The sequence below is a fragment of the Chamaea fasciata genome, unplaced genomic scaffold (genome assembly GCF_029207755.1).
Source record: "Chamaea fasciata isolate MVZ Bird 193981 ecotype frontalis unplaced genomic scaffold, bChaFas1.0.hap1 SCAF_5, whole genome shotgun sequence".
NCBI classification, from domain to species: Eukaryota; Metazoa; Chordata; class Aves; order Passeriformes; family Sylviidae; genus Chamaea; species Chamaea fasciata.
The window spans coordinates 35,839,115-35,857,412 of record NW_027094090.1 but is presented as its reverse complement, the minus strand read 5'-3'; the positions used below and the strand labels follow the sequence as shown (position 1 = coordinate 35,857,412).

At 39.6% G+C, this 18,298-nt stretch overlaps 1 protein-coding gene across 1 annotated transcript in view; it reads right to left on the bottom strand.

Annotated features, from left to right (window-relative positions):
• LGR5 (leucine rich repeat containing G protein-coupled receptor 5) overlaps positions 1 to 17,415 on the bottom strand; it is an 89,154-nt gene extending 71,739 nt beyond the window's left edge. The window contains exon 1 of the mRNA XM_066183248.1: positions 17,198 to 17,415. Coding sequence (XP_066039345.1) covers positions 17,198 to 17,415 — 218 coding nt within the window. The remainder of the gene's footprint in view (positions 1 to 17,197) is intronic.
• Positions 17,416 to 18,298: the final 883 nt, after the last annotated feature.

Sequence of the window (18,298 nt, the reverse complement as noted above, 5' to 3'; positions counted from 1 at the left end):
GTATCATTTAATATTTCAAGCACTTAAATATATGCAGATGTTTTAATACAAGCACATCAATTGTTTTGTGGAATCTCACTTTAAACCCCAAAATATTGAAAAATATATGTAACATACAATATATATTCAATGTTTTAGTTACACTTATTAACCGTAATCATGTTAGATACATTTTAAGTCAGCAGCATGTGTCACTATCTTTAATCTTTAGCCAAAGTTAAAACCTTAAAATAGGTTTATGAAGTTAGCACAACTGAGAATTAGTCAAGCTTGCTAGCTTACCCAGCAAGAGCTTTCACTGTTAAATACACAAATCATGCCAAAATCCATTAATCCTGCCAGAGAATGGCAGAAAGAAGATCTGGGTCTTGATTTAATGATAATGAATTGAGCAGGCTCTTCAGGCTACCTGCAAAGTTTGCTAAACTGTAAAACAAAGTCAATTTTAATAAATGCTTTTTACAGAAGTATATATAAGTTTTCTTTGCCTTAAAGACCACATAAGAGAAACAAGAGTCTAACATACAGCTGTACTTAAATGGTTATACATTTAATATAGTTTCTTATAATGTTAAGTATATATAGAGGGTCGTGATTCTAAAATGTATCTGAGGGTTTCAACATTTGATAATTCAGAAATACAGAACTGCCTTGAAAATGTTAAAATACAAATCTTAGAAACCAAAAGAAGTTCTGATGAATGTTGTCATGCTGTGTGTCTCATGTAAAGTGCAGTATCTGGCTACTGCAAGAGACTCATAATGAGAAGATTCAGTTATAAAGATGCATTCTCTTTACAGTCCCAAGAGTACCATTTCTGGAATTTTAGAAAAGCAAAACAAAATTGGAAGACTTAGGTTTTTTTAAAAAACAAACATGTTTGCTTTTTTATTGTGGAGGGATAATATGAGATGATAACCTATTAATTTGGTTGATTGCGGCAATTTTATCCCTTTTACTTGTTGAACATTGGTTGTGGATGCAGAATTTGGCTGATTTTCACAGTGAGCAATTGCAGCAGGAAGAAAGATGAGAATATTGCCTTTCTGCATATAGAATATGGCAAAACCAGCAAATACATTTGAAATTGGCTGCTGCAATCAACTCTTGCAATGCTTTTCTTCTGTTATTGTATCATAATAGTGCCATGGTATCCAAAGGAATGGAATTATTTTTTAGCAAGCTGTCAAGTATATACACATAACCCATACTTCTTTCTATGAGTTTAATAATTATTATCAATGTTAATAATTTGTTCTGGATGATGTTGTTCATGGTTTTTGCAGAGTAAGGTGACATTTTCAATGGTAAGGTCATATCTGATATATTTTTCACTTTCTTAAATGTGGGCTTGTGTGCTTTATGAGCTAATTATATATATCTGGGGTGAAGTTTGTCTGCTACTAGACAGACAAAAAGGTTTTCCCGGTATTTCAATATGGAATAAAGATGATTTTTTTTTCTTATTTAAGGAAAAAACTTTTCCCTCAGTCATTATTTTGAAATTATCTGTGTGTCTATATATGAAATTTGGTGTATATACTTCACATTTACTAGACTCGCAAATTCAAGAACTGTGACTTATAAAGCAATGTCTGGGTGAAAATTTTTCTCTCTGTTGACTACTAAACTGAAGCACTGTAAATGAACTCAGACTCTCAGAGAACGTTTGGCTGCTCAGTTTTTCTGAATTCTAGATTCATCTGGACTACTCTGAAGAATTTACATTGCCAATGAAATTTTTACAAAATATTGTTCATCAACTATACCACATTAATCAAGGAAAAAGACTTTTGCTAACGAGCACATGACTACAACTAAATCAAAGATAAGAAAATCCTGTCGTTATGGTTTTCTGTAGAGTTAGTTTTGCATAGGAATCTGCAATGGTGCAAGGGCACTTGGAAAGTTTTCTGCATCCCTTCATGTGCTCGCTGAACTCCCAAACTGTTGTCCCTATCCATTCAGCTCTGCTGGTTTGGCTGTTTCTGTGGCTACATTCTGAAGCGTATCAGTGAAATGAGGTACATACTTTTCAACCAGAAATTTGTTTCTTTTTAAAAGAGATGATTTCACAGAACTGTTTAGGAGCACAGTCCAACAAACAGCTGAGTCAGCACAGCTGAAAGAGAGGGGACCTCGAGCAGGAGTGTGGAAACAACTGGCTCCAAGGGGAGCGGAAGCTCAATATGAACCTCTAAACATGTCTCTGTTTCACAGTGACACTCAATATGAAACCTCATTTTTTCCTGAGTTTGGTCTTCCAACTCCAATCTTCCAGAAAATTTTGAACACTATCTTTTTCCAGTTCTGTGAATTCAGAAACTTAACTAGCAAAGAAAAGTAACTCCTACACAGGGAATTCTGCAGCAGAAAGCAAGTTCTTTTCCCAGTGCCCTGCCCTGCTAAGCAAAATCATCAACTGCACTTGAGGCAGGACTCTCAGGAGTCAGCATACATGCTGGCTAGCACCTAGGAAGTCCACTTCTAGTGGTCTACTTTTTCTAAGTTGTTTTTCCTCACAGATCTAGCCAGTCCTAAATCTGTTTCCTTCCACAGCTTGGAGAAAGAGCCCATTTTGGTTTCTTCTGCTTTTGAATGCAGAATTGTGATGCTTGTAGGACCAAAAGTGAACGTGTATAGATTAAACATATCAGAAAATAAAGCACACAAATCATGCTTTTCCTCCTCTTTTTCTCATATCTTTCACTAAAGCACTAATGTTGTAAGATTTCATTACATACCCTCAAGTACAATCTTTGGACTGAATCCTACATGTCCACAATGTCTTCATTCTGTTGTTCTTTCAGGCAGAGTAATTAGAGCAAAGAACAAACTGGCTCTCAAAGGTAGCTTCTGCAATGGTGGAACTGATTTTGATTGCTCCGTATTTTTTTCATTTTGGTAAGTAAACAATTTTTTAAAAATTTTATTCACTAGACATTCACTATTTATTTTGAGAAGTTTAATTTTAAGGAATTTAAAAATCCCAATCAATTCACCATAAGAGCATGCAACAAAATAAATATTATGAGGTTCAAACATATGACAAGAAGCACTTTCCCAGCCTGTACAGGCACACACAATATCTCTATGTATTCCATCAAGTGCAACTTAAAGAGGAAACAGTCTTCATCTTATCAGGTAAGGTCTCAAATAAATTAGACATCTAATTTAGATTCAATAGCTACAAAAATCTTAGGAAAAGCCTCTTCCTAGATCTGGAATAGTAATCTGTGAAGCTTGAAAAAGCTTTGTTTTCTGGTGTAAGGCATTAAAGATTGTAAGGATAAAAAGGATGATCAAATATAAGGATTGTAAAATCTCTGTAGGCATGTAGCGATGCAAAGGGCAAACAGACATACTAGGAAAGGACCAGGCACTGAGCAGAAGATATGGAGGTAATAGTCTCCACAGATGATTGCCTGATGTCACCCCAGTCACAGCACAATCCATCTTTCCTTCCAGACACAAACCAGCTAGGTCAACAGCTGTATCCAAAATAATGTAACTGCCAGACTCCCACAAACACAGGATATCTTTGTATGCAAGGAAAAATGTAATGTACAGCTGAGCAGTATTTTCACTTTGTCAGAATGAAGGATTCAGATACTGAGAAAAAATACACTAATTTTTGTATCCTAACATATTTTACACTTGAAAGACAGGACTTAAAGTTTGCGTGGAGGCACTGCATTGTAGAGAAGCACTGCAGCTGAAATCATTACCCTGAAGATGCACAGACTGGCAGTAGCCTCCGCTTGTTTATGACTCCAGAAAACACAGCATATATAATAAATCATTTTACTGGTGAGCTTTACTTACACTAGCAAAGCTTGTGGTTATATTATCACATCTTCTGCATGTGATAGTCTAAGAACATAGATGTAATTTTTTTTAAGGTCCAAGAATAGCCAATGACTTAGACTGCTGAACTAAATTTACAGTTCTGACAGAACTGAGGAAGAGTGGATCAGCCTGAACAGTCCTTATCCGCCTCTAGCCTTCTTGGGATGAAACAGTGGTATATGGCAAACCTCTTCAGAAGCCAGACAAAACCATGTTACATTCTCTGCCTGACAATTCTGACTAGTGGAACAATTCCCTGTCTATAAATGAGCTGACTGCTTTTCTAAGAAGCAGTGTAAGGCCTTTGTGAGCTGTGTCGCTGTCTTAAGTAACCTACAAAGGAAAATACTTTTAAATAGCAAAATATACCTCTAGCCACCCCTGTTCCTGAATTTTAGAAGCAGCATAAACTCTACTCCAATATCCCTTAGTGAATTCTTCTTCGTAAGTGGCGTAGTCAATGGCATCACATGCTCTGTGAAATACTGACAGAGTAGCATGAGTGACAGAACAGGTATTTAATCTTTTATTCATTTTAATATCACTCAGCCTTATGTATATACTTACCCAGTGACATCCCAGACTTGTTTCTCTACAGCAGGAATTTTGCATTTTATTTAGTCATAGAAAACTGCACATCTATTTAAAGGCATATGTTTGAAAATATCATTCCATTAGTCTAACATGTACTTTCATTTGTCTGGTTTCAATTTTTATCCATTAATACTGTCTCACGTTAATTAATATGTTAATACTCAAAATACTATGTTAATACAATTTATTCTCTGAGTGCTTGATAATAACCTTAAAAATTAGTTTATAATGTCATGCCATCAGTAAATATAACCAGTATCTTGCCTATCAAAACATTTAATTACGTATTTTTACTAAAACTGGCAGTCAGAAACAACTGTGTGAACAAGACTATTATGAAAAAGAAAGAAATAAAACCAATATTCACAGGAAAAAAACCTCTTAATCTTACATGATCTGCATTATCTATTTTGGTAGATGACATAAAAGGGAACATAAATATCTGAATGTTGTTGGGGTTTCTATGCTTTTAAAACCCTGCGTTACTGAGATCAGTCTCTGTAGTTCTTTCTTTATACTTCCCCTGACACAGAAAAAATATTCAATATGTCTTTTTGACTGAATGTGAAAATATACATATAGTACATCACTAAAATACTAACTGAAGAATGATACGCTCTGAAGCAGCACGGCAGAATCATCTTATGACGCAGCTTCAAAGCTTCTGTGTTTTACTCTAACTACAGAGAAATTCTACCTCATATTTCACCTTCATCAATAATGGTGTCATAGTGCATAAGGAAAAATTTTGAACTCCCTTTGTCCTCTGTCATTTTTCTACTTGGTGCAGCCCTGTTTGTTTCGGGTCAGCTTGCACAGCCTTGGACCGTGCATTCCCAAAGCACACCCAGGGTCACTGCAGGAGCAACAGGCCTGCTCTAATTGCACCTGAGGGGACTGACTTGGGCATTTGCTTGTCACTCTGCTTGGAGACTTCACTTTGCCCAATGAGCCAGGAGCTGCTCAGAGAGTTGAACAGTGTACAAATACACCAGCTGCTTGCTCCACTCCTTAGACCCATCTTCTAAAGTTGCTTATTGGTTAGTGCTGGCCAAAGGCATTTCATTGTAAACAGACTCAGCAGCATAGAGGAACACGGAGTTAATGTCTAAACCTGCTAATAAATGTTAAATTACTAAGTCTTTTAATTTTTGGATTTTTTTCTGCTAAGCAACATCATTTTACAGACAGTGAAAAAACATTTATCTTTAATACTAGTAGTGATACTACTAACTCAAAGAACATAGGCATAATCCTTTGCCAGTAAGGTGTATTTTTTTCCTTTATGTCTTGCTGCTATAAATCTCCTGTGGCTGGGATATCCATCCATTTACCAAATTCATACTGTTAAATGATGATACACAGATTTCTTATTTTCATTTGGTCATTACTGACCAATGAAAATTCAACCACCTTAATACTTTTTTATAAAAACTGTGAACACAACTTAATGGAAGCTCTCCATGCTAAGATAATCCAAACCACTAATGAATGTAATTAACAATTAATTACTATCCTTGATGCTTCAGTAATTACTCATTCACTAAATACTAAAAAAAAAGAAATCTGCTTGTGTACTCAACATACAGAGATATTTGGATAAAGAGTGAGTAATTTCACTCAGATTAGACTTATCACATCCCAACAGAATCTTCTACAATAAAACTGTGACATACCAGGGGTTCCATCCACATTATTGAAAGGAGTTGCAGTTCTAGCTTCATTGGGAACCAAATTGGTTCATAATTAGTTTTCACAAACCCTCATCAGAAGGGATTAACCAGCAGCACATTGAGAGCAGGCAGCATTTCCTTATAGACTTCCCACACAGAGACACAACACTGCAAATAATACCATCCAGTAAATCTGGATATTACAAATTCCTCGTGAAATCTGATGCTGTTCCAGCACTGCTTTATGGAAAGACAGGCAGGAACATAAAGCTGCACGACTACAAGATGCCATATCCATGATCGATGATAAATGTAGAAAACAGACCACATCTGGATTTAGGTTTATGGGATTCTTCACAAATTGACCAGAGACAGCCATTGAAGGCAGAACAGCTGAGGCACCAATATGTACAGAGATGTGATTTTGATAACTCTATTTGGTATGACAGTTGTTTCTGTCTATAAGTGGAATGAATGTACCTCAGCACTGTGTAAGCATCCTCCAAAAAACTCAGTTCCTCTGTTCACTTAATGCTATCAGCAAGGGCTGCAAAAGGACTGAAAAACAAAATAAATTCCTTCCTTCCTGAAACTGCTGCAAAATCTGTACAGTTGACACAACTCCCTGACACAACACAACTCACCTGCCAGAGTCTGCATCCTGATGCAAACAAGGCAATAATGATGATCGCTCAATGGTATGCCTAAAATTTTTTTCAAAAGAAAAAAACTGACTTTTGTTTATTTCAAAAAGACAGACACTATGCATACTAATGACACAACAGAAGCTTTTCTGTCAAGAGCTGGCACTTTAAAACCAAAGCATAAACGTAATTTAAAGTGCTTAAATTTAGTTATTTCAAAAATCTTCAAAATTTTCAAATTCTATTTATATTAGCAGTACCAATTCCACACAATTAAGTTAGTTCCACTAGTATAAGCACAGCAGAAACTTTGTGAAGGCTCCTTGGCATAAATCTACTAATTTACCTTCATGGAATGGCACACAGAAATCTGTGTCACGAGTGGATGTCTTAGGTTGTTCAAAGAATCACTGGCAAAAGCAGGTTTAATATTAAAGTGAAAACATGACAAAGCTCATTGTCAAGGTTCACTCTACTGCAGACTAGATTGTTAAAGCACACAGAGAAACTCAGACTAAAATCTAAAAATCTATCAAAATGATCTCTGTGAAGGCTAAGGGTGAAAAGAAGGGTAAGGATTAAAAGGAGTAAGAGAGACTCTTCCTCTTAGTGCCAAAGTTTAGAGTAAACCTGCCTGCCAAACTTAGCCCTAGACTTGACCAATGGCTTACACCTAAAGATTTTAACCACATTTAAATTTAGCAGCACTTTAAATTTTAGCCTAATTTAAACAATTTGTCAATGGATTCAATAGGATTAACTATAAATGCAATAGCAATTCATTTATAGAGATACCTTATGAATCTAACCCACTTAAAAATCTGAGAGAAACATTCACAGCAACTTTGCTATAGCATAGTCACACTCACACAAACACCTACAGGAGCATGTGCAAGGTATAGATCTGTGAAAAATTCTCATTTAAGTGATCATATCAGATGCCTTTCCATCTTCTCTACAGGTGAAGGTTTGAGCCTCAAGGAGTGGGGATATTGACCCAGGTTCTACGCGTGGCATTTGCAGTGATCCTCCAAGTATAGCAAACTTGAGAGCTGACTGGGTCTGAGAGGTGTCCCACATGGAGGGAGATTCCTGGGCACAGCCTGCTGTGAACCAGGTGAAGCTCAAAGGGTCTCACTTAGGACTGCTGTTTATAGGGTCGCAAAGGTGTTGGCTTTAGTCACAGTTATTTTCCATCATGGTCACAATCCAGGTACGTAACTTTCTTTGAAAGTTTTGATAACAAAATTGTTGTTCCACTTGGATTGTCATTCGAGCAAGAAAAATAAGTTTCCATGGCTGTTCAGTAAAAAAACAGGAGCTCATTTGACAGAACTAGTTCCTGGGAGCAGACAGGGTTTCTGATAAGAAAAAAAGGAGGTTAGCCCAGGTGTCGTTCATCAAGGCTGAGGGCTAACAAGCATTTCTGAGATCCTAGTGCATAATCAGTAAACATTTTTTATTCTAAAAACATGTACCTCAAGATTTCAAGGATGTGTTTAACGACGTTCTGTACTGTCTCTGGCCTTCAGGTTGTTTGTATGTTGCAAAGTGGTTGTTCTGGTCTTTCTTTTCACATCTTCTTCTTGGCCCAAAGGAAGTAAAGTTCTGGCACTTGACAGTTCACACTACTTTACATAAGTGCAGGCAACAGGTACGAGACAAAGTGAAGCCTCCATATGCTGATGAATTTACAGTCTTCCCAGATGCTATTCTCTGATCAAGAGCTTTCATATTGCCCCTTTTCAGTGCTAGGCTTAAAAAAGACCACGTGAGACCCTTTTCCTGCTACCGATTACTCTTCCACAGTGCCTCATACTCAAATTTTAAAAACTTCTTTCAGCACTACTGCACACCCTTACTCTTCACCCCACTGCAACCATATCCTAAGGTCTTACCTCCACTAAAGAAACAAATGTTTCTGATAATAGCTCTGCCTCAGTAACTGTAAGCTACAAAATCTTACTGCACACACATGGCACAAATGTGAATTGTGAATTTAGAATTTGGTGCTAGACTAGAGTGCCACTTCTCCTGAGGGTTTAGAATGTTTGAAAACTGTTGAGCCGCCTGACGAGAGGTAAATGTCACTACTCTATGATACTGATAGAGACAGATTCCCAAGCCACCTGCTGTCTTTGCTCTCCATGTACTTTTTGTCACTTTGTTAACCTTCATGTAATTGTGTGTGCCTGTTGCAGGTTACAGTCAATACAGTGAGACTTTATGCAGGGACACTCTAGGACATGAACGTACTCCCTGAGACCCTTGTCAGGTCACAAGGTTGAACCTGCACCTCTTTTGGGCTGCTTCCAAATCCTTGTCTTTGCACAACTTCAGCACAAGTGCAGGCAACACTTCCATATTGCACCAAGTATACGGATCCTGTATTTCCTTGTCAGCAGGTCAAATATTGCTCTCAGATGCCTGCATAGACTTTACTCATTCCAAAAAGAATCTTACATATCACAGAGTTCAGATCACATGGACAGTCAGGAGCAAAATTGAATGGTAGACATACTTCACATACTCTCTGTGAAGAGAAGGAAATACCTTGGGACCTCCCTTATTTTACCATGTCATAGTCATAATTAGCACCTAATTAAGTATTCTTAATCTTCAGATCTCCAGCTTTTTTCAGCCACCACCAAATTAGTCCCATTCAGATGTAGGTAGTTGTCCCAGTCACCCCATATATGGTGTAAGACTAGGGAAAAGATGCGTGATTTACTTGAATCTGTAAGTTACTACATCCAGGAGCATAACTTAAAGGTCTCTCTACCTGAATCTCAGTTATGGCTAACAGATCACAGACCTCGTTCCCAAAAGCAGTTTCTGCCCTATTGCCATGCTTCCAAAATGACAATCACTATGAATTAGGGCGTTTAAAAAGCTATGGTTTCTATGCCTTCATAAGGATGAATCTTATTTCTGGGCACTGGACAACTTGATCTCACCCTCCACTACAAACATAAATGCAGCCTCATCAAATGCGAGACCAACAGGAGAAATATTTAATTTCTGAGGCAGCCTCCACACCAAGCCGATTAAGGATCAAGCTCAAAGGCAAGTTAGTCATCAAGGTGGTGCAGGTACAGGTAACTTTCAATTGTGGATGAGAGAGAGTTTTGTCTTATCTTACTTGCTTCCTTTGCCAGCCATGACCTTCTCCTCCCCTCAGGGTACACAGAGACTCATTTACAAACTCAGTGAATGCCAAATCAGTGCAGCTACACTTCCCTTGATGCTGACATCATCTCACATCTGTTCTTTCATTCACTTACACTAGCATTTTTATTATCACAGGATCCAGAAGACATGGTATAACTGGCATCATAAGATGCCTACTGCTGCAGAAACAAGGGCTAGGAAAGTCCTATTTCTGGGCGATATCAGTGATTTAACTGTTCTGTCGTCAAACAAAGCAGGCTGAACTGTTAGGTAAAGGAATTACCAGGAAAAAAAAAAAAAAGAAGACAAGTAGTAGTACCAAACACCAGCTTTGCTCTTTTACCTCCTACTTCCCTTTCATAAATATCAGCATCAAATGATTGTACACTTTTCATGGGAAAATCTGCATGAAACAAGCACAAAAAGAAAAGGGTTAAGTTCATTTACAATCATGCACATTACGTCCCAATCCAAAAAATAGTTCTGCATTACTTAAGTATTTAATGCTTAAGTTTAGTAATTTCACTAGGCATGGTTACTCTCAATAAAAAAGAAAACTTTTAATCAAGTATCATTAAAAAAGGAGAGAGATTTTGTGTGGTGGGAATTGTAGTTGTTTGTGCTGCTTTAGACTCAGATAGTTTTTAAAATTTGTCCAACATCTGTCTATACACAGACATCTCCATGCACACAATATTATATCAACTGTACAAAATCAACTATACTTCTGAAATATAATACAAAAAGTTAGCATTTTTTAATCAAAATATGTCCTTAAAATTATTTCATTGCAACTACATAATTTAATACTGCTGGGAGATGGTGCATTCCCGATAAAACTAAATATTCAAATCAGTCTAAGATTTTGAAAATTTTTGAAAAACAATTTTATTAAATGATTTATGATATACATAATGCTTTAGGTTGTGCAATGAGACAGTGGTACAGAACTGCTTAATGAAACTATTCCCCAAAAATGAGCTGATACCTGGGAGAGGGATAATTGTTTTAGAATTATTAAAGGCCTTGATCAACAAACATTTGCACACGTGATTTCAGTGGAACCATTCTTGACACTAAAGTTAAGTATCTGGATAAGTATTTGCAGGACTGAAGCCAAATCATACAATTGGACTCAAACTAAGAGCCCATTTGTTACCAATAAAATCCCAGTTTGGGAGTGGCCGATTATTATAACTATCATTGCTGGATAACACTACACTTCAGATTAATTATTTTTTGCAGCAGTGACTAGACATGAAAATATAACTTGTCCTTCCAGGGAATGACCTCAGTGCTGTGGCCACAGCCCCTAAAACCCAAAGGTCATAGCTAAAAATCAGTACAACAGGAAAAGAATAAAACTGGGAGGTGCTACAGAATGCACTGTCCAAGCGAAGCCGGATAAAACTGCACCAGTTCCTGGGAACTTGCATTGCAATCCCATTTCATTACTGCTTAGAGATCGAGGGATTGCTGATGCTTAGTATAATACGAACTGGCTAGAGGTCTTTTTCATCTACATGGCAAAGACATTCCAGGACAGTATTTCTATTTGGTAGCTGCTGCTTCTTTAATACACATTCTAAGGTCTCTAATTCAAAAATTACCAGATACTGCCTGCAGACTCTCAGGAAGAAGAAGCACTAGGACTAAGTCAGGGGTACCATGAGTTACCAGCCTATACAGTTGAAATAGTTTACTATCTTTGTATATTTTTTATTTAAACCTCAATTCCAAGAAGTAGAAGAAGGTAGCACTCCTTCAACAAGTGTCAGCAACCTCATTTCAGGCCCTGCCTCTCCCCAGCCACATTTATTTCTTTTATGGTTCTCCAGGTGATAAATTCTCTCATCTGATCAGTAAAATTGTACAGGAGAACTTCAGGTTTTCTCAGCAAACAGAGCATATAGCATGTGGATTTGCCACATGAATTGCTAAATCTCTGAGGAGTGAGCATGCTTTGATCACATCTTATTTTTTTTAAAGATGTTAAGGTATTTTCCTCTAACTGAAGTCTAAAGCTGTTCTGGTATGTCAAAAACACCACATCATGTTCTGCCTTCAATCAGTTTACTTAGAGCCAAAGGAACCACACCTTATTTACCATGATTTTTACTGGGAAAAGAATCAGATCTGCTGGACAGTTCAAGTAAGGAAGTCAGGGAAAACACCATAAATTGTATTAATCATGACCATTTAAGTAGCCAACAGAGAATTAAGAAAGCAGTGCATGCAGATGAAATATTATCTTGGCCAACAAAGAGAATAAAGTGATCTGGACTACTGAAAGATTGGTAGCAATTTTAAGCATTTGAAAGACAAATGGCATTGCAGAAAAGACTGGGTTAACAAGGGAGCACTTGAGGGAAGTCTAATCTCCGCTGGCATGCTGACTGGGAAGGTCAGGCCGGTGCACGCGTTCTCAGTTGGAGTCAGACTCCCTCTGCCCAGCCAATTGTCCTGTGCACTTGAGATACCAACCAAAGTGAAGGTGCCTTCACTCTGTCAGCGCCTTATATTCACCCAGTTTAAAAACAGCTTCCTTTTCCCTGTCAATTTATGCAGTGTTTCCACAGAGAAAATGCTTAAGGAGAGAGGTAATGTGTGAGAGCCTTTTTTTCCTTTCTGAGCAGCAAAAGGCTCTTTAGGAAGCGGTGTAAAGAGTTATTTTTAACACTGTATTCTCAAGTGAGAAGAATGATATTTCAAAATACATTTTCAATCCAAATTTTTCTCAAAAAAACTGACTTTGACTTGACACACTCTGTTTTGAAATTTAAAGCAAATCTCTTGAAAACTGGCAAACATGATACTTTACATAGTTTGTTACTTCTTCAGTTTTTGTTTACCTCTAATTTATCTGCGGGTATATTTCACCTTTGCATATGTGCAGCCATGAGTAGAGACGAAATGTTATGTTTCCTTTTCAAGATGGAGATTTAGCACTAAATTCTGAATCCAGAACCTGGATTCACCTTCATCCTCAACCAGCATAAGATTCAGATTACTAACTGAAACCACATGACAATCAGCTAATTTAAGGTCTATAAAGTTTGTAGCCATGTAAAGAAGTACTTTCTAAGAAAAGACAGACATTTCATGAAATACCTAACTTCTAAATCTTGTCAAGGGATCTGGAAGGTGTGAGACTTTCTAAGTCTCACTTCTTCATAAGAAGATATGCTGCTGTTTGATCTCTTAGAAAAACCATGGTCATTCCCAAAATACCTCTGATGAAGATAGAGACGACCTGAATTTCCACTGTGAGATCAGAATGACTAAAAGGATGCAAATTTACCCCAAAGGACTGGTCTTAATGATTTGGGGTATTCCTGACACAGAAACGACTTTATTTCTTATTTCAGAAGCATTGTTAATTTCTGGGAACATACTTCTTTACCTCCAAAACATTAAGCAATCTTTTTATCCAGGTTCATCACAATTTTTTTTCTTTTCACTTTTTTATGTTTGGTAGTCTTAAACACTTTCAGAATCTTTTTTGACAGTGCTCTACAGGAATAGCTGTCATCAAATACATTAGTACAGCAATGAATGAAGTGGAAGGTTAAAATTTGCTTGACGATTGATAGGTTTGAAACCTTATAATATGCAATGATTTCTTCTTCATAGGTTCTACTGTAATACAAAAAATGTTATCAAAGTTTTGAGAAATAGTTTTTCTTAATAAATGATTTTCATGAAAAATTAAAAATTATATGATTCGTATCTCACCAAGTGTCAGCATACATATTTACAATGTACTTAAATTTAAACTTTTAAAGTAAACTATAATGTAAAAGGCAACATGCTGCAACATTTAGATTTGTATTCACGCATGACTCTGTCAATCTCTGATATTAACATCTTGCAAACATTCAGCTTATCATTGACAGATTTTGATCACAAACACAGCATACGAATTGTCAGACAGCCCTGGCAGTTGTAGTAAATTTATTTTTTTGCATTGTCCAGGCCCAAAACAAAAACCCTAAAAATCTGTAAGTGCTGTCTTCTAAATTGTCATTGTAGGAAATTGAAAAGAAAATCTGTTTTCATTACTTGTCATACTAAATATTCTTGAATAGGAGTTTCCAGATTTTACACAATTTTTAAGGAGTAATTATTTAGGTAAAGTAGGACAAGCCTGTGGTTAAACAACGGAGTTAGGATTCCTTTAATGGCTGGCTTTGTCATAAACTTTACCTCTAACTTTGAGCAAGCCCTTCTCCATTTCAGTTTTCCACATCACAGCAAAAGGTAATAATATTTCACTAACTCATGGGTTTGGTTTGAAAATTAATGAGGGTCCCATGTGCAAAAGACCTGTAGATTCTGGCTTCTTCTTTCCACTGTGAACTGATAGGAAAGTGACCTGTTCCTAATTTGAAACAGAGACTCAGCACTGCCCTTCATCAGCACATGGAATTCTCATTTATGTCAACAGGAGTTGCATTGAATACACCAAATATGTTACTTAGCCTAAAAGTAAATGAAGAAAAAGGAATGGAAAGAAACTCATGGAGTCTCCTTGCCTGCTCTTAAAAAGTCTAACAGTTCATGGCAGCAGACACATAATCATAAATAAAAATATTTTTGATGGGAGGCAAGAATTGCTGCTTAGGATTATAAAGGAGAATAGAGAAAATTGTGGCAGGTCCATCTGTAGAGTACATTTAGCTCTGCTGCAAGAGCACCATCATAAAAAAAATGATGGCACATGCAAAATCCAGTCACCATAATATATCATGCTCTATAGACTTTTGTCTCAAAATAAAACAAACCGTTAATGGACTCAGCATTTCAGTTTTTCACACCATCTCCAGTGTACACCAAGAAAACAGTTACCTTTTCCTCCTATGTGAGCATTAAGTGAAGATAAAAAGTTGAGAATTTTAGAAAAAAAACCCAAAGCTTTAAAACCTCAAACTCGATCCAAGGCAGTACTACATACTGGTTTTGGTCAGATATATCTATGGTGCAAGAACAGAACTGATTGAAAAAGACTGTTTTTTTTTCTGGAAAGAGATTAAATATGAGAACACGATTTTAATCTCATGCTTTGATCTGAGGTAAAAATTGTCACAGCAGAAAAACACATTTTTGGGTTTTTGGGGTAAAAAAAAAACAAAACAGAAAGAAGAATAACCAAGAAGCAGCTGATTGGCCATTACCAAGCTCAGGGAGACAAACATGCCTGTAACAAGCAGGCATGTTTTAAAATTTGCCATTGCTTAGCCATCTACAGAGAACGAGACTTGACAGTTCTTTACAGAAGGCAGGCAGGAGCTACAATTCTGCATAATTAGGCAATAATTAATCAATCCAAGGATAGCAGCCTTGTAAATTTGGAAAACAGTAAGTGTAGCTGCCTACGTGTATGAACTAGTGTTTTATACTTTATACTGCCTGCACGCAGTCCTGGTCATTTAAAAGTCTGCCTGCCCAAATAACATTTTTTCACTTCAGGGTGTATGTTACCGCACAACAGAGGATTTTTGACTGGAGAAAGACATTCCTTCTGAAGAACAGAAGGATTTAAAAACAAAAGGGCAGACTAGATCACAATACTCCCAAAAAGCAGGTTACCAGAGGCAGAACCCGAGCAATGGTATTTGACATCAACACACATGTTCTCTTTTTCTTCATAAAACAGTCAAACAGTAGATTCTCTCATGTTTTTCTGGTTTTAGCATCCCTCCAAGCAGTGAGGAATTTATGGTCTCTACTTGTTAACACAGGATGTGCACAGCTCAAGTATGCCTTTATACCATCACTATCTACCTTTCTGCTTATGGCTTTCCAAAGCACCAGTAAACATTGTATCTTATGTAAACCCAAAATCCTGACCGGCTACTTTTGTATGTGTCTTAAAGACTGTATCTTTATTACACATAGCCAAAGTTTTGCTCTACTGTAAGTGATTGTTCAGTAATGCTGACTGCTGACTCCTACCTCCCAACATTATCAATAGCTTTGACTTTGAAATGTTTCTGATAAAGTAAGTTAAAACTGATCTTAAGAAAAATTTCAGGATAGTATTTACATGCATAATACTTTAAAAAGTCTTTCAGCTGCTAACCCTCTTTATAAATGTATGCCATTTTCTTTAAGTTAGGCTTTCCCCTATTATATACTTAGAATTGGTTGGTTGCACTTAATTTCCACCTTGCCTATGTTGTCATGTTGATACCTCTCAGAGAAATCCATTTCTAGCTTACTTTACTCTATTCTTTTAGATGTAAGACATGTTTTATGTTCTTTGAAGTATGGTATTAACAGAGAGGTGTGCTCAGAATGAATACTTTAGTACCCCAGACACATAATGCCGTGAAAGCATCTTCACAGTAACTATAGTAGCAAGCACGTTAACAGCATGTCAAAGTACAGAGACTGGACAAACACGTTCAAAACCAGACATACTTTATGCTGGGATCGAAGGATAAGCAGTAAATTAACAACCTACTGGTCATGCAACCACAAAAAACTACGGAATCGGTAAGGAGAACACCAAAGGAACACTTAGAGCACCAGCACTTTCAACACACTAAATCACGAGAAGCTAAAGGACGAACATTGAGCCAAAAATAAGGAAACAAAGGAAGTTTCACCACAGTTTTGGGTGGGTTTTTTTGCCAATAGAAAGTTTCTCCGTTCTCTCCGGCTCTGTCTCTACACGCTGTAACTCAGCGCGCCCCAGACGCAGCGCAGTTCGCAAGCACCGCAGCCCGTGCCGGCGGGGATGCCCTGTCAGGCGGGCACTGCGAGGCCCGGGGGAGCCTCCCGAGGGGCGGGGTGCGCCGCCCCAGCCGGAGCTGGACACGGGCACCTGTGTCTGGACACAGGCACTGCGGCCCCCGAGCGCTGCCCGCCTCCCGGGAGCGCGCTTCATTCACTGTCTTTGCTCCCCCCGAGGGGAGATCTGTTAACGATTAAAGCAGCAGCGGCCGCAGTTCAAAGCCCTGTCCCGGGAAGCAAAGGTGAAGATAACGTCCCGGCGGATCGCATCGAGTTTCTACTGTTGCAATCGCTTTTAATTACCCCGCAAACGGCACATCACACAGCGATCCTCCGGGCGCCGGACCGGGCACCGCGATAGCCAGATACCTATAAACGCTTTACAAGGCGTCCGCTGATTAAAAAGCGATTAGAAACTTATTTGAAGTCTGGTGTTCTCTCCGGGCACGGAGCGCCTCCTGTCAGTGCCGGGGGCCGGCCCGAGCCCTCCCGCCGCCGGTGCGCCCTGCCCGGCCCGCCCGCACTTACAGGTAGGAGGTGAAGACGCTGAGGTCGGCGGGCACGGCGGTGAGGCCGCGGTCGGAGCAGTCGGCGCGGAGCAGCACTCCGTCCAGCTCGCAGCGGCACGGCGCCGGACAGCCCCGCGGGCGCTGCCCGCCGCCCCGCGCCCCCCGCCGCAGCCCCGGCGGGCACAGCAGCAGCAGCAGCAGCAGCGGGAGGGCGCGGGCAGCGCGGGTCGTCGCCATGGGGCCCGGGGGGTACCTAGAGCCGCGGGGCGGCCGCTCTCCTGCCCCGGGGCGCGGCGGGGGCGAAAGGCGGGCGCCCGTCTGGGCTCGAGGAGCTCCTGCGGCCGCCGCCGCCGCGCCGCTGTCTGTGGTAGCATCTCAGCTTACACGCTGCTTTAAAGCCCTGGAGCCGGCACCGCGCGCCCGCTGACGCCGCCCCAGCCTTGCCCGCCGTAGCGCAGCGGGCCCTGCCCGCGCCGCCGTGCGAGAGAGCGGGCGGGCGGGGCGGGCGGGGGCCCGGCGGGCAGGCGGGAGGAGGGAGCGGGGAACGCCGCCCTCCGCCTGCCCTCAGAGCGAGCCGCGACTCGGCGCTCGCCTCGGGCTTGCATCTCACGTTCACCGAGTGGGTCAGGCTGGAGGGGACGGAATTGGGCCAACCACCCTGCTCAAGCAGTCATCCCAGAGCACATGGCACAGGATTGCATCCAGGTGGCTCCTGAATACCTCCAGTGAGGGAGACTCCGCAATCTGTTCCAATGAGTGATCACCAGCTCGGTAAAGAAGCTCTTCCTCATAATAAGGTGGAACTTCCTGTGCATTATACAATCGTACAACCATAGAATAAGCTCAGTCGGAAGGGACCCATCAGGATCATCGAGACCAAATTCTGGCCTTGCACAAGACACCCCAAGAGTCACACAGTGCATGAGAACATTGGCCAACTTCTGCCCGTTGCCGTGGTTGGCACCACTGAGAAAAGCCTACCTTCCCTTTCTTGGCACTCCCTCCTGCCCATTGGGTGTTTATACACATTTATGAGGTGCCCTCTCAGTCCCTTCTTCTTGAGGGGGAATCCCCCCTCAGGACAGGGATGCACTCGGTGGACATTTCTAGAAGGTGGGAG